Below are 12,099 nucleotides of genomic sequence, written 5' to 3'. Positions count from 1 at the left end.
TGGGGTGCAGCATTAATGGATTTAGGTATGTTGGGAGGGATTGCTTTATCTGGGAGATCAGAGTTCAGTTGGTTGCAGACCAGGATTTTCCATTCCAGCCTGCAGGAGATTGGGCAGGAGAGACAGTGGCTTGGGACATCCCAATGTATATTAGCCTGTTGAGGAGTCTTGGGTTAGTGGTTTGTAGGGTAAATTTTTCAAGCCTTTTGGCTAATGCTTTTTTGCTTCCTATGCCTCCCGCATCTCTCTCATCTGTTGGAGTAGCTACCAAATGCACACCTCACTGAGGACTTGCTCCCAGGGCTGCTCATCCTCTGCTCCGCCAGCTGTAACACTTTCATTTTTGATATTTTTTTAAAAATATTTGCTGTAGTTTTAAATAGGACTAAGTTCCTCTCCACTTTCCCAAGACAGCAAGGTATAGTTATGAATCCCTCCACGGAGTATTGTCGGTCGTACTCATGAAAGCCAGGGACTAATACCAGTGGCTACTGCCAGACGTTAATGCCAACCCACTCCACTCTGTATTGTTCCTTGGTCATCCTTGGACAGACAATTGTGGTTATGTCACATTACAGGGTGGTTTTATGATATGAACCATTGTTCACTGTGGTCTGGGATGAGAACACAAGTGTATCTAATGCATGAGTATGTTGCGCTACTTAGTCACTGGTAGACTGACTTGTTCTCTCAACAAATCTGTGTGCTCAAGGAGTGATTGAATAACTACCTGCCTTTACCTAGGACTGCATTCATCACCTCTATTGGCATCCTAAGAGGTGGAGAATGTTGGAATTAATGCAGATGCTCTTACCTTTCATTCGTTCTGATTTTCAGGGTTCTCCTTATACAATGGAGGAGGGATGAATGGCACAACCCAGATGATGGATTTTCTGGAGGAACCTCTGCCTGGTGTGGGTACCTATGAAGATTTCAATACTATAGACTGGGTGAGAGAAAAGTCCAGAGACCGGGACAGGCACAGAGAGGTAAGCTTTTGTTTCTTTGCTTTTCGCTGGTGGTGCAAAGCAGAATTGTCTGCATATAAACCTCTTATCTCCTTGTCTCTGAATACTTCAATCTTGGGACACTTATAGGAGTATCTGAGGGTGGAGAGTTTTCTCCCAGTGAGTGACCTGAGCACTATTCCACAGGTGATCTTTTAGTCCAAGGAAACGTAGATACAAAATGTACCAGCTGTATGAGCCCTGCATCTCTGTGCAAGGATTGTTAGTCTCTCGGAATGGCACGTGGGACTGAGGAATTGAGCCAACTGAATTTATTCCAACTTTTCCTGAGTTTCTCTGCATCCAGGGTGTGGGAGGTTTCTGGGAACTGCATTACTGTTATTAGAGGACAATATTTGAACTGAGGAAGATAGCGAACATACTATGTACATGGTTTTGTTTGTAAGGAAGAGCAAGATTTCTTTTTGATCACATAATGGCTATTATCAAACAATAAAAACATAGCCATTATTTTTCAGCCTTGAAGACATGGTCTCTGTTGGAGAAGATTAAAGTGAAGTAACTCATGAGTTCCTTCCCCAGCGCTTTCTGGCTATGGTGAAGGAATTGGTTTAGAATGGCAGAGAGTGCCTTAAATGGCGAATTAAGCTTACTGACATGCTCCTGTATCATAAGACACTTGTTGGCAAGCTTTTTATAGGGCAGTGACTGGCCTAAACTTATTAAATGTAACTCTGTTTGCAAAAGTATTCTTTTGAAAGTTACATTGAGCATGACACAGTAGCCTCTGTCTTAACAAGTGAGGAGTACCCAAATCTACGACTGCCAGTCAGCACAGGAAAGGTGACAATCTTGCGTGATGCCGACTATCCCAAAGAGGAACAAGTACTCAAAGACCCTGTAAATGGTTGTGTAGATGCTACAAGCACGATTCCTCCCACCCCCACAGCTCCTTCATCGCTATCTTTGATGGGAACTAAACCAAAGGGATTGCATAGAAAAGAAAATGAAAAACCGGTGATTGGCATGAATAGCCTCGTTGAGAAATGCCCAGACACGCTGCTAATAATGCTACCTCCTCTGTATAAACAACTTCAGACCAGGTCAAACCAAAAATTACTAACTGGCCAAAAAGATCAGATTGCAACCGTAAAAAGAAACCTACAGCAGATAATTTATCCTTTCCAAAAACTCCCTCCGCCAGCCTCACTGCGTCAGTAGTAGCTATGCTCACAAACAATCTGGCTTTTGCTGCTCAAAGGCAAAATCTAAAGAAACAAGTAATTAAAATCCTTCAGCCATAAAGGTGTCTGCTAACCTTTTTTATTCCAGTTAATGGGGATTTGTTGTCTGGCCAATGGGTCTTTTACCCAGGACGAATAATGGACTATGTACTGGGACTTGCATCAGAATTGTTAGTGCGCTCAATAGCCCCCATTTGATCCTTTCATACAGCCTTCAAGAGAAGTAAGATGAACAAACTTAAAACAGTCTTTCATGTTAGGTAAACTTTATAGGGCAGAGCCTTAGAAGAAGTTATCAACCTTGATCTTGAGACTCAGAATTGCATATAAGCATTAAGAGACCACCTCGGAACAGTTGAATACCTCTGAACAAAGATGTCTGGCCCGAAAAGCCGCGTTGAAATAACCTTTCCATTAACGGGGATTTACACACACATGCAAGATCTTAACAATCTCAGGAATTGAGCTTATCACAGATCAGAGTCTACTTGAGTGCTCAAAGTAATGCCCAGCCTCTGTCATTCCTCCCCTGGTCAAGGGACTAGATTGAACACATTAAGCATTTGTACCTTGCTGAAAAATATGTATCTATCTAGGAATTAGTATACTAATTGAGGGTGCATGGCATGATGACAGGTGGACATGGAATGCTCTGAAGGTAGTTCTGTTTCCACAAATTGCTCAGGACAACAGTCCTATTAATAGTAAAAATGCTGGGTTTGAGAGAACTGAAGAATAACATGCAAGTTTGTGCGTTTAAATGGGAAAAGACATTTAAGGTGAAAGTTTGATTTAATCTTTTCTTTGATTTTCCTGGTTTTGGGAAGCTTAATTGTCCTTGATTCACGCTTTCGGACCTATTCTGCGTAATGCATTGCTTACAATACTGGATGTTTTGGTTCTGGAAACCCTGCATTTCCTGGGTAAAATCACGTGATTAAAGGATAGAGTTTGAATCTTAACTCTGAATTTTTTGTACTGGTGGGAGAAACTCAAACCCTAACGTTACTATTAGTATTTTTCTAGGATTAATTAAAAACGTCTGCTTCTGAAATAGATCTCTGTGTCTGCTAAAGAATGTTTAATGTCTTCCTTTTTAAACCTTTCCTCCAGATTGCTAGTAAAAGTAAAGAGTCAACATGGGCTTTGATTCACAGCGTGAGCGATGCCTTCTCTGGTTGGCTGTTGATGCTCCTCATAGGACTGTTAGCAGGTAAGAAGACAATACCGTTTAAAATGAATTCCCAGTCCTGCACTATAGTGTCTGCATTGATTCATCCTAACCCACACTCTTGTGTGACTTTCTGGTCCAGAGATGAGTGCTGCCATTTCTGCTTACATGGTTTTACAGTGGAATATGAAATTATATTTAAGCACTTGCAGCCATAGTGCCTGTGTGTCATGATACAAAAATCAGACAAGCTAGAATTCCCCTTACTGGGCATACACTGTCTGCTGTTACCACTGCAAATAGAGGACTCAGCCCAACAAGGAGAAAATGCTAAATCAAAGAGAAACGTCTCATCTTCATCATACCCTGTCAGTCACCAAAGAATGGCTCTGGCCAGCAGCCAAAGGGAGCAAGTTCCAAAGTTTGGGGCCCCGAGTTCTTCTGTCAGTACTGGAGAGGCCAACTCCAGGGACTGACAGCAGGAGATTTTTTTACTCATTTTTAATTGCTGCAATCGGATAAAGGTGAGCGGGAGGGGCTCTCAGGTAGCCAGTTCCCAGACCTTTTCAGATTTCAGAGTAGCAGCCATGTTAGTCTGTATCCGCAAAAAGAACAGGAGTACTTGTGGCACCTCAGAGACTAACAAATTTATTTGAGCATAAGCATTCTTGGTTTCTAGTGGCTACTGGAAATGGTTTATTTCAAGTCCTACATTGCTCATGCCCCAGAGTCAATGTTGTTAGTATAACTGTAGATTTAGTGCTTAAGTGCTGTAGAGAGCACGAGACCTTTTTTGTTTAGGCGCTCCATAAATGTGATCTTACCCCTTCTGTACCTCAAAAATTATCTGCCACACCATATTGATGTTGGAAAAACTTACCTGCTAACCAAAATGAATTATGTTCTGATGCCTGGGGTGGGACTTGGTGCAATTTTTGTCTGTCAAATGTTGAAATATTGGGGCACTTTTCTCCCACACACATTTAAAAACATCCGTAGGTGAATCTTCTCTTTAGCTCTTCAAAGAACAAACATAAATTGTATGTACACCTCTATTCCTATATAACGCTGTCCCTGGGAGCCAAAAAATCTTACCGCATTATAGGTGAAACTGCGTTATATCAAACTTGCTTTGATCCACCGGAATGCGCAGCCCCGCTCCCCTGGAGCGCTGCTTTACCGCATTATATCCGAATTCGTGTTATATCGGGTCACGTTATATCGGGGTAGAGGTGTACATAAGTACTGCAAGGGTAGTGTTTGGCCCTATGGTAAATGTGCCAGAATGCCACAGGAGATGTAACATTCAGGAGATTCCAGCAGTCTGAGATAATTCCTAACTTTTTATCTTTGTTTTCACATTAGGTTCTCTAGCTGGTCTGATAGACATCTCTGCCCACTGGATGACAGATTTGAAAGAAGGGCTGTGTCTGTCAGGCTTCTGGTTTAACCATGAACACTGCTGCTGGAACTCCAATGAGACAACCTTTGAGGATAGGGATAAGTGCCCAGAGTGGGAGAGCTGGTCACAGCTTATAATTGGCCATGGAGAGGTGAGGTGTAAAAAGAATTGATTCTGTTGCTGGTCTGTTTTTTGCACATTTACTTAGTCACAGGGTTCATTGCTGTAAAGCAAGCATACTTCGAGCCTGAAGTGTCCATCAGGCTTAGCATCCCATGCTGGCATCTTTCAGTTGTATGAATAAAAATAACTTCACTACTTTATGTTTAGGCTTGGCAACTTCGATTTTTTAAATTTTTTTTTTTATAAGTTTGATGGATAATATCAGTGTTTATTTTCAAGTATTTTTTAAATTTTCACAGTTGTGTAAAATTATGGGGTATGTCAGACAATTGGATGTCAGACAATTATTTCGTGACAGATTCAAAACTTAAAGCTCGCTAATTGTTGAGACGCAAATTTTCAAAATCAAATGGCAAAATATATGAAGTAAATATCCTCAGATCAAACTTCTCAAGTAGTATTTCTTTGCCTATCTGTACATTTTGATGATTATTGATAGAAATATTTTGTCAGTTTGTGTGCATATAGTGAAATTGATGTTTACCGACATTTGCCAATAAAAATCGAATCCTTCCAAGCCTAGTTATGTTTATGTTCTATCCAGTGAGGGAAGCTGAAAGCTTATTACATTGTGTAAAGGTATCTGTGTGCTAACACACGTTTGAGATCTTAGCCTTGCGAAGGGTTTTTTGCATAGTTTAAATCTTTTTAGAGCAATGCAGAATTTACTGTTTTTTGGGGGTTTTTTGGGGAGAACAGGATTAAGAGCTTGTGTTCTGTACCAGTGTGTCTAATAAGTAGAACATTCATATTTGTTCAAATGGTGGTGTAGATCTTTATCCTATGTTAAGCCTGTCCTTAAAGCCACATGGTCCACTTATTGGCCAATGTCCTGTATGCTCACAAGATATCCATTGGCTTGCCCCGTACTAAGTGGTCACCTGTATAAAACACAAATTCTACATGCTTCCCTTCTTCCCCGTCAATCTCTCTAAATATTTAATAGATAATGTGATTTTGATTGAGGGTGACAGCAATTTTTTTCTCCATTTCAGGGGGCATTTGCATACATTCTCAATTACTTCATGTATGTTCTCTGGGCCCTGGTATTCTCTCTCCTTGCAGTGTTGCTGGTCAGGGGATTTGCACCTTATGCTTGTGGCTCAGGAATCCCAGAGGTGAGTCTGACTGTCACTTTCCTCAAACAAAGCAGTCTGAAATATTTCCCATCATTTGGCCTAAGGTTGCTTCTGGGATAGAGGGATGTAATTGTTCATCAAAAGATGACAATACCATGGAAATTTAAGGAAAATTGCACTTTTTAAAAATGTAAAACTAGAAAACAGAATGGTCTAACTTTTTGCTTCATTTCAAATTGCAGTGTTCAAATATAACTAGTCTCACATGTCTCCAAGTAATGACTGCAAAAATATTTTAAAAAGCACCTTTCCCATCAGCATGTCATCACAGAAGTTAAACACTACTGTTTGTATAGCACTTAGTGTATGCCAGCCAGCAGCTCAGCAGAGATTAGCTGGTGTCAGTGACCAAACAGTTAACTTTGTTTCACTTTCAGTGAAAATATGAAAGAAATAAACTGTTTAGCAACTATAAAGTGTTTAATAAAGCTGTAAAACAAAGTCCTTGACAGCATAGTGGGCCTCTGATAAAATAGAGATCTAGTCAATTTGCAAACCAAATGTTTGAATGAAAGGCTGTAAAACTTTGCTTTGACTTTCAGATCAAAACGATCTTGAGTGGTTTCATCATTAGAGGCTATTTGGGCAAGTGGACCCTGATAATCAAAACTGTTACCTTGGTGTTGGCAGTATCGTCTGGCTTAAGTTTGGGGAAAGAGGGCCCTTTGGTGCATGTAGCTTGCTGTTGTGGAAACATCTTGTGTCACCTTTTCACCAAATACAGGAAAAATGAGGCCAAGCGCAGAGAGGTAAAACAAAGATGCTGTAACCTTGTTAAAAACTGCTGGGCTTTGTGGGGCTTTGCACTAGGTGCTGAATGGCTTACTACTATTTCTAGACTAATTTGGAATATAAGTAGCCAATTTTAGAATGGTGGTTCTGCAGATCATTGAGTAAAACAATTTATCTTTAGCATACAGTATGCAAACATACTAGTATGAAGGCTACTCTGTGCATGTGTAATGTGTTGAGTATAATATTGCTGTTTATATATAGATACATACATACACTGTCTGATAGGTAAGGAATCTAGCACCAACTTCTTAATCTAACGCAACACTTATTTGGAGCAAAAAATATTTGTTTGGCTTCCCTTGTGAAAATATTTCTACAAGGAAATTATACTTTTCCACAATGTACATAGGGTAGGGATTTTTTTGGTTTGTGAGATAAATATTAGCAAGTGATATAAACTTGCTTTGATTTGATTTGACAGTTCTGCAGCCCTTGAGTTATAGTACTTGCACAAGTAATGTTCTGTGGACTTGGATAAGAGTAAACACTACTCAACCTAAGTACAGGCTGAGGTATTCGGCCATCTGACATTCAATGGAGATGGGTGCATGATAAGAGCCTAACTAGTTCAGGAGAGAATTCTAACATCTGAATTGATTTAAAATATGACCACAGTAAACAGATGAACTGACCTAAATCAATTGAAGATATATTCCATAAGTTACTACAAAATGTTATCATAACATCCTATGACATTTTATGGCAACTCTTGGAAAGTGATGACTGAGATCCTAGTATCGCCTTGTCTGTATTATCTTTTGGCAACCATAAATACAACACTATTTTAAGACACAATTTAAGTATCATGAATGACTCCATGCAGTCTCTTGTTTAGAATTTCATGAATTAATTATTTCTAGGAAACTGGATAAAAGGTGTAAGGAATACAGATAGCCACATGATTGTTGATTGTAGAATTAACAAGAAAATACCTTTTTGTGTTTATGCTATTGAGATGCGATTGTGACTTTGTACTGAACCTTTTTCCAAGACAAATATAGAACGTGAAATCTGAGGAAGGAGGTAATTGTAAACTATATTGATACTACCAAGTTTGAGACTAGAGAGCTGTTTAAATGTTAATGATAACATTTTGTAGTAAATTACGGAATAATCTCCAGTTTATTTAGGTCATTTCACCTGTTTACTGTGGTTATATTTTAAATCAATTCAGATGTTAGGTGAGCTATACAATAGAAATCTGAGTTGTACAAAATGTACCTACTTGAACAAAGGAGTAATAGAACTATTGTCCATGTCTGACTTCTAACCTCTTGATTTAGGTTTTGTCAGCTGCTGCAGCTGCTGGCGTGTCCGTAGCTTTTGGTGCACCAATTGGAGGGGTATTGTTTAGTCTGGAAGAGGTAATCTAAACTTTGTATTTACTCCTGGCATGTTATTTTGTTGCACACATACTAACTGCTTTAAACATGCAGCATTTCAATCCCCTCCATGGCTGTTTTGATGCAGAGGAAGCATGCACAATTAACTATCATTTGGAGTATTTAGAAGAGTGAGCTAAGCAACAGAAATGCTTGTGAGTGTCAGCTGAATGCTTCGAGTCTTGAAAGGTTTACTGCTGAAGGATGTGAATTAATGTCTTTATTTTTACAGCAATACTGATAATTCCCCCACACAGCTGTGCCATTGCACGCCGGTACTAACTAGTGACCCCCCCAGTTTTCATAGTCTTGTTTCCAAAACTCTGTCTCGCACTACTCCCCTGCCCCCCACCTCTCCCTAAAAAAATGACCGTGTACCTCAATCCTAATCTGTATCCACCTTGATAATCCAGTCTTGGTTCTCTCCAAGGAGACTTTTAATTTAGTTGAGTTTTGGAGGGGTCACAAGCCACATAAATGGAATAGATCATTGCTACCCTTTTAAGAATTTAATGTTACGATTAGCAATCCTCTCATCCCTGTTCTGAGTGGTAAGATCGTGGTAGCCACTCTAGCAGCTATCTTACAGCTCAGCTCTGATGCAGCATGCCAAACTAATCAGTGATATGTAACCAGTCATTCAGCTCCAGCTGTCAGCAGGTTGTACCACAACATTCTCAAAGTAATATTCACTTACCCTGCTGGGGATGGCTTTCTATGCAGCAAATGCCCACATATGATCAGATTGACCACAAAACTTATCTTCCATGTGACCAATCAAGAATGGAACTCAAGATCAGGCCTGGGTACCTGGTATAAGACATAGGTATTAATCAGTGAGGCCATCTAGATGCCCCTTTCCCCCTTACTAAATAAAAAGCATTGCCACCTTTATATTTTCAAGCCCAGAACCATATATCATGTTTTGGAAAGAATTCTCCATTCTGCCTAGCATCTCTGAAATAATCTTCCATTAACATGTGTTCATTGTAAATACAGCTTGGAAATCCTATGACTTAATCCCAAAATGTGGAAGTAGTCTGAAGTCTCCAATGGATAGTATCAGTAGGGTACACACATGGTGCGCTCAGGGTTACTATGCCATTCACTTTACTATATAAAAGGGTGTTCCTTTTGAATGAAGCAGTAGCTTGACTGTTCCATGGCTTATTACTAGGCAAATTTGGAATTTTAAATAGTCAATTTTTTTAAGTTTTAGAATGCTTGGTGGTTGTAAATTGAGTAAAACAATTTCTTTAGCGTACAGTATGCAAACACTAGTATAAAGACTACTCTATGCATGTGTGTAATTCGTTGAGTATAACATTACTGTTTATATAAACAGTACTGTGTGATAGGTAAGGAATCTCGCACCAACCTTTTACATTAGAGTCCTTAACCCTACTTTATACAACGGTAGCTCTTATTGGACAGTAATTAATGTCAGTTTACAATAAATGACTGAATCTGCCTTTTCCCCCTTTTTAGGTGAGTTATTATTTTCCCCTCAAGACTTTGTGGAGATCTTTCTTTGCCGCCCTGGTAGCAGCGTTCACCCTGCGCTCCATCAACCCTTTTGGAAACAGCCGTCTGGTTTTGTTTTACGTGGAGTTTCACACACCTTGGCATCTTCTGGAGCTTGTGCCATTCATCCTTTTGGGAATCTTTGGTGGTCTTTGGGGATCTTTCTTTATTCGCAGCAACATTGCCTGGTGCAGAAGACGTAAGACAACCAAACTTGGCAAGTATCCTGTGCTGGAAGTGCTTGTTGTGACTGCCATCACGGCTGTTCTGGCTTTTCCCAACGAGTATACCCGTATGAGCACCAGTGAGCTGATTTCTGAGCTGTTCAATGACTGTGGGCTCCTGGATTTCTCCAAGCTCTGCGAGTACGTGAATGACTTCAACAGCACCACAGGGGATGATCTGCCAGACCGAGCCGCTGGCCCAGGAGTCTACACAGCTATGTGGCAGCTGGCTTTGGCCCTTATCCTAAAAGTCTTCATCACCATATTCACTTTTGGCATGAAGGTGAGAATGATGTGTAAAATGATATGCAGGTAGAAAGGTTCAAATCCATGGCAGTCTTTCTAAATGTTAAGAATCAAGTGTAGTAATTTTCAAATGAGCCTTAATCACTTAATAGCCTACATCTCATGGACTTTCAGTGGGATGACCTCATGCAAAGTGACTAATATGCTCTTGCAAATTTTACCCCCATTCTAAACTCCTCTAATTGTGCCCAGTTATTGGTAGTTAGCAGTGTTACTGTTAGCAGTGTTTTGCCACACTCCACTGTCACAATTACTGGGCTAAGTGCATCTCTCACCCCTGCTGTTTTCTTTGAGTGCATCCCTCTCAGGCTGTGTGCCATCACCTGTCTTTAGAAGGATCATGTGATTCTTTCAAACCAGGCCTTGCCTGCAGTCACCTGTGATCATCACAGCAGGCCTGACTTATCTTCAGTGCCTGTGGATCTCTTTCCCCCAGGAGCAAGTGATAACCGGTAACCAGGCAGCCTTTTCAAAGCAAAGGCATTTCAGAGAAAACAGATCTCAAAAGCAATAACCCAGTGTATATGCATGCCAGCCTTTCCCTGTGGCTTACCGTTTCCCTGGATCTGGGGGGAAGGCCTCAGCGCCTTCAGACTCCTCTGCAGAGTCTTTCCCTGTGCCAGCCTGTCTTCTTGACAGTCCTGACAGTTGACCCATCTTCTCCTGAAAAGGTTTTCTTTTTGACCTATAGGCTCCCAGCCTGGCAAAATAGTTCAAAATACTTCACCCTAGAAGTATGCTACCGTCTTGTAATTGCCCCCAGTGTTTGCTGGGAGGCTGCTTATCTAGATCCATTGGGTTGTTTTCCTACTTGTTTTATCCATAGCCTCTATTAAGCGTATAAGTCTTATAACCCAATGTACAACAGTCTCACCTCACTGACCAGGCTACATAGTATTCACACAGCATCTCCACCTCCACCACACCCACTTCTTGAGATTACTTTAAAATGGAGCAACAAGCACAGTTCTGAATTGTCTTGGTTTTGGAGGCTTAGGCTAGAACTTGAGAGTGAAGTTGCATGTTTAAAACATTAAGTTAATTGTACGCACAATCGCAACTTAATTTCTCACATCCTTCCAGCTTCTGCATTTTTTGCAGGCAGAATCAAAGGGCACTCTTATAAAAATGTAGCCCCTGGGAATTTTTTTCAGCTTGAGTTATTTTAAATGGTCATTGCTTAAGATAGTTAATTTGAAATACCCTCCTTTGGACATGATTTGCTTTGACACTGGTTGTGAGCTATTTTCATTATTTAAAAAAAAAAGAAAAAAAAAAGCTATTATTATCATAGAGTATCAGATGTGAGACCCTTTCATGCTTATTCATTAGCAACCTTTTGAGCCACTAAAATTATAATGCACTTGGAGGCTTCCTCATAAGAAACTGAAGGGGGGGAATTTGAGATGCTGGCTGTAGGACTGCAAACTAAGGTTCTTTTTCCCAGTATTTGAAAAGTGACTGATCATCTAATTCTACTAAAGGCAAACCTAAGAATCACAAAATATATGCAAAACAACTTCCCCTTTAATGTTACAGTGAAGTGGTCCTTTGCTACAGTGGACAGTGCTCAAATGTATGAGAAAAAGGATGCGATGCTTTCAGCTAGTCTGACAGTTTAACTGAAAGCACTTTGTACTTTATAAGCCAAATCATGTCGGAGTAAATGATGTGAATATGGCTGTGAGAATCACTAATGGTCCCTGTAAAACCTTATTCTGGGGACCATTGTGGCAAAGCTCAGTTAGATTTTTTTCATGC

General features: G+C 40.2%; 1 protein-coding gene across 2 annotated transcripts in view; it reads left to right on the top strand.

Moving 5' to 3' along the window:
• The window catches only part of LOC128843149 (H(+)/Cl(-) exchange transporter 5), a 103,740-nt gene that overhangs the window by 82,901 nt on the left and 8,740 nt on the right, over positions 1-12,099 (top strand). For both annotated transcript variants that reach the window (XM_054039728.1, XM_054039729.1), the window contains 7 exons: positions 838-989; positions 3,326-3,425; positions 4,749-4,936; positions 5,964-6,086; positions 6,650-6,856; positions 8,186-8,266; positions 9,773-10,315. In XM_054039728.1, the coding sequence (XP_053895703.1) occupies positions 838-989; positions 3,326-3,425; positions 4,749-4,936; positions 5,964-6,086; positions 6,650-6,856; positions 8,186-8,266; positions 9,773-10,315 (1,394 nt within the window). The remainder of the gene's footprint in view (positions 1-837; positions 990-3,325; positions 3,426-4,748; positions 4,937-5,963; positions 6,087-6,649; positions 6,857-8,185; positions 8,267-9,772; positions 10,316-12,099) is intronic.

Source organism: Malaclemys terrapin, chromosome 9 (genome assembly GCF_027887155.1).
Source record: "Malaclemys terrapin pileata isolate rMalTer1 chromosome 9, rMalTer1.hap1, whole genome shotgun sequence".
Classification (NCBI taxonomy): domain Eukaryota; kingdom Metazoa; phylum Chordata; order Testudines; family Emydidae; genus Malaclemys; species Malaclemys terrapin.
The sequence above is the reverse complement of the archived record's forward strand: the minus strand, read 5'-3'. Positions and strand labels throughout refer to the sequence as shown.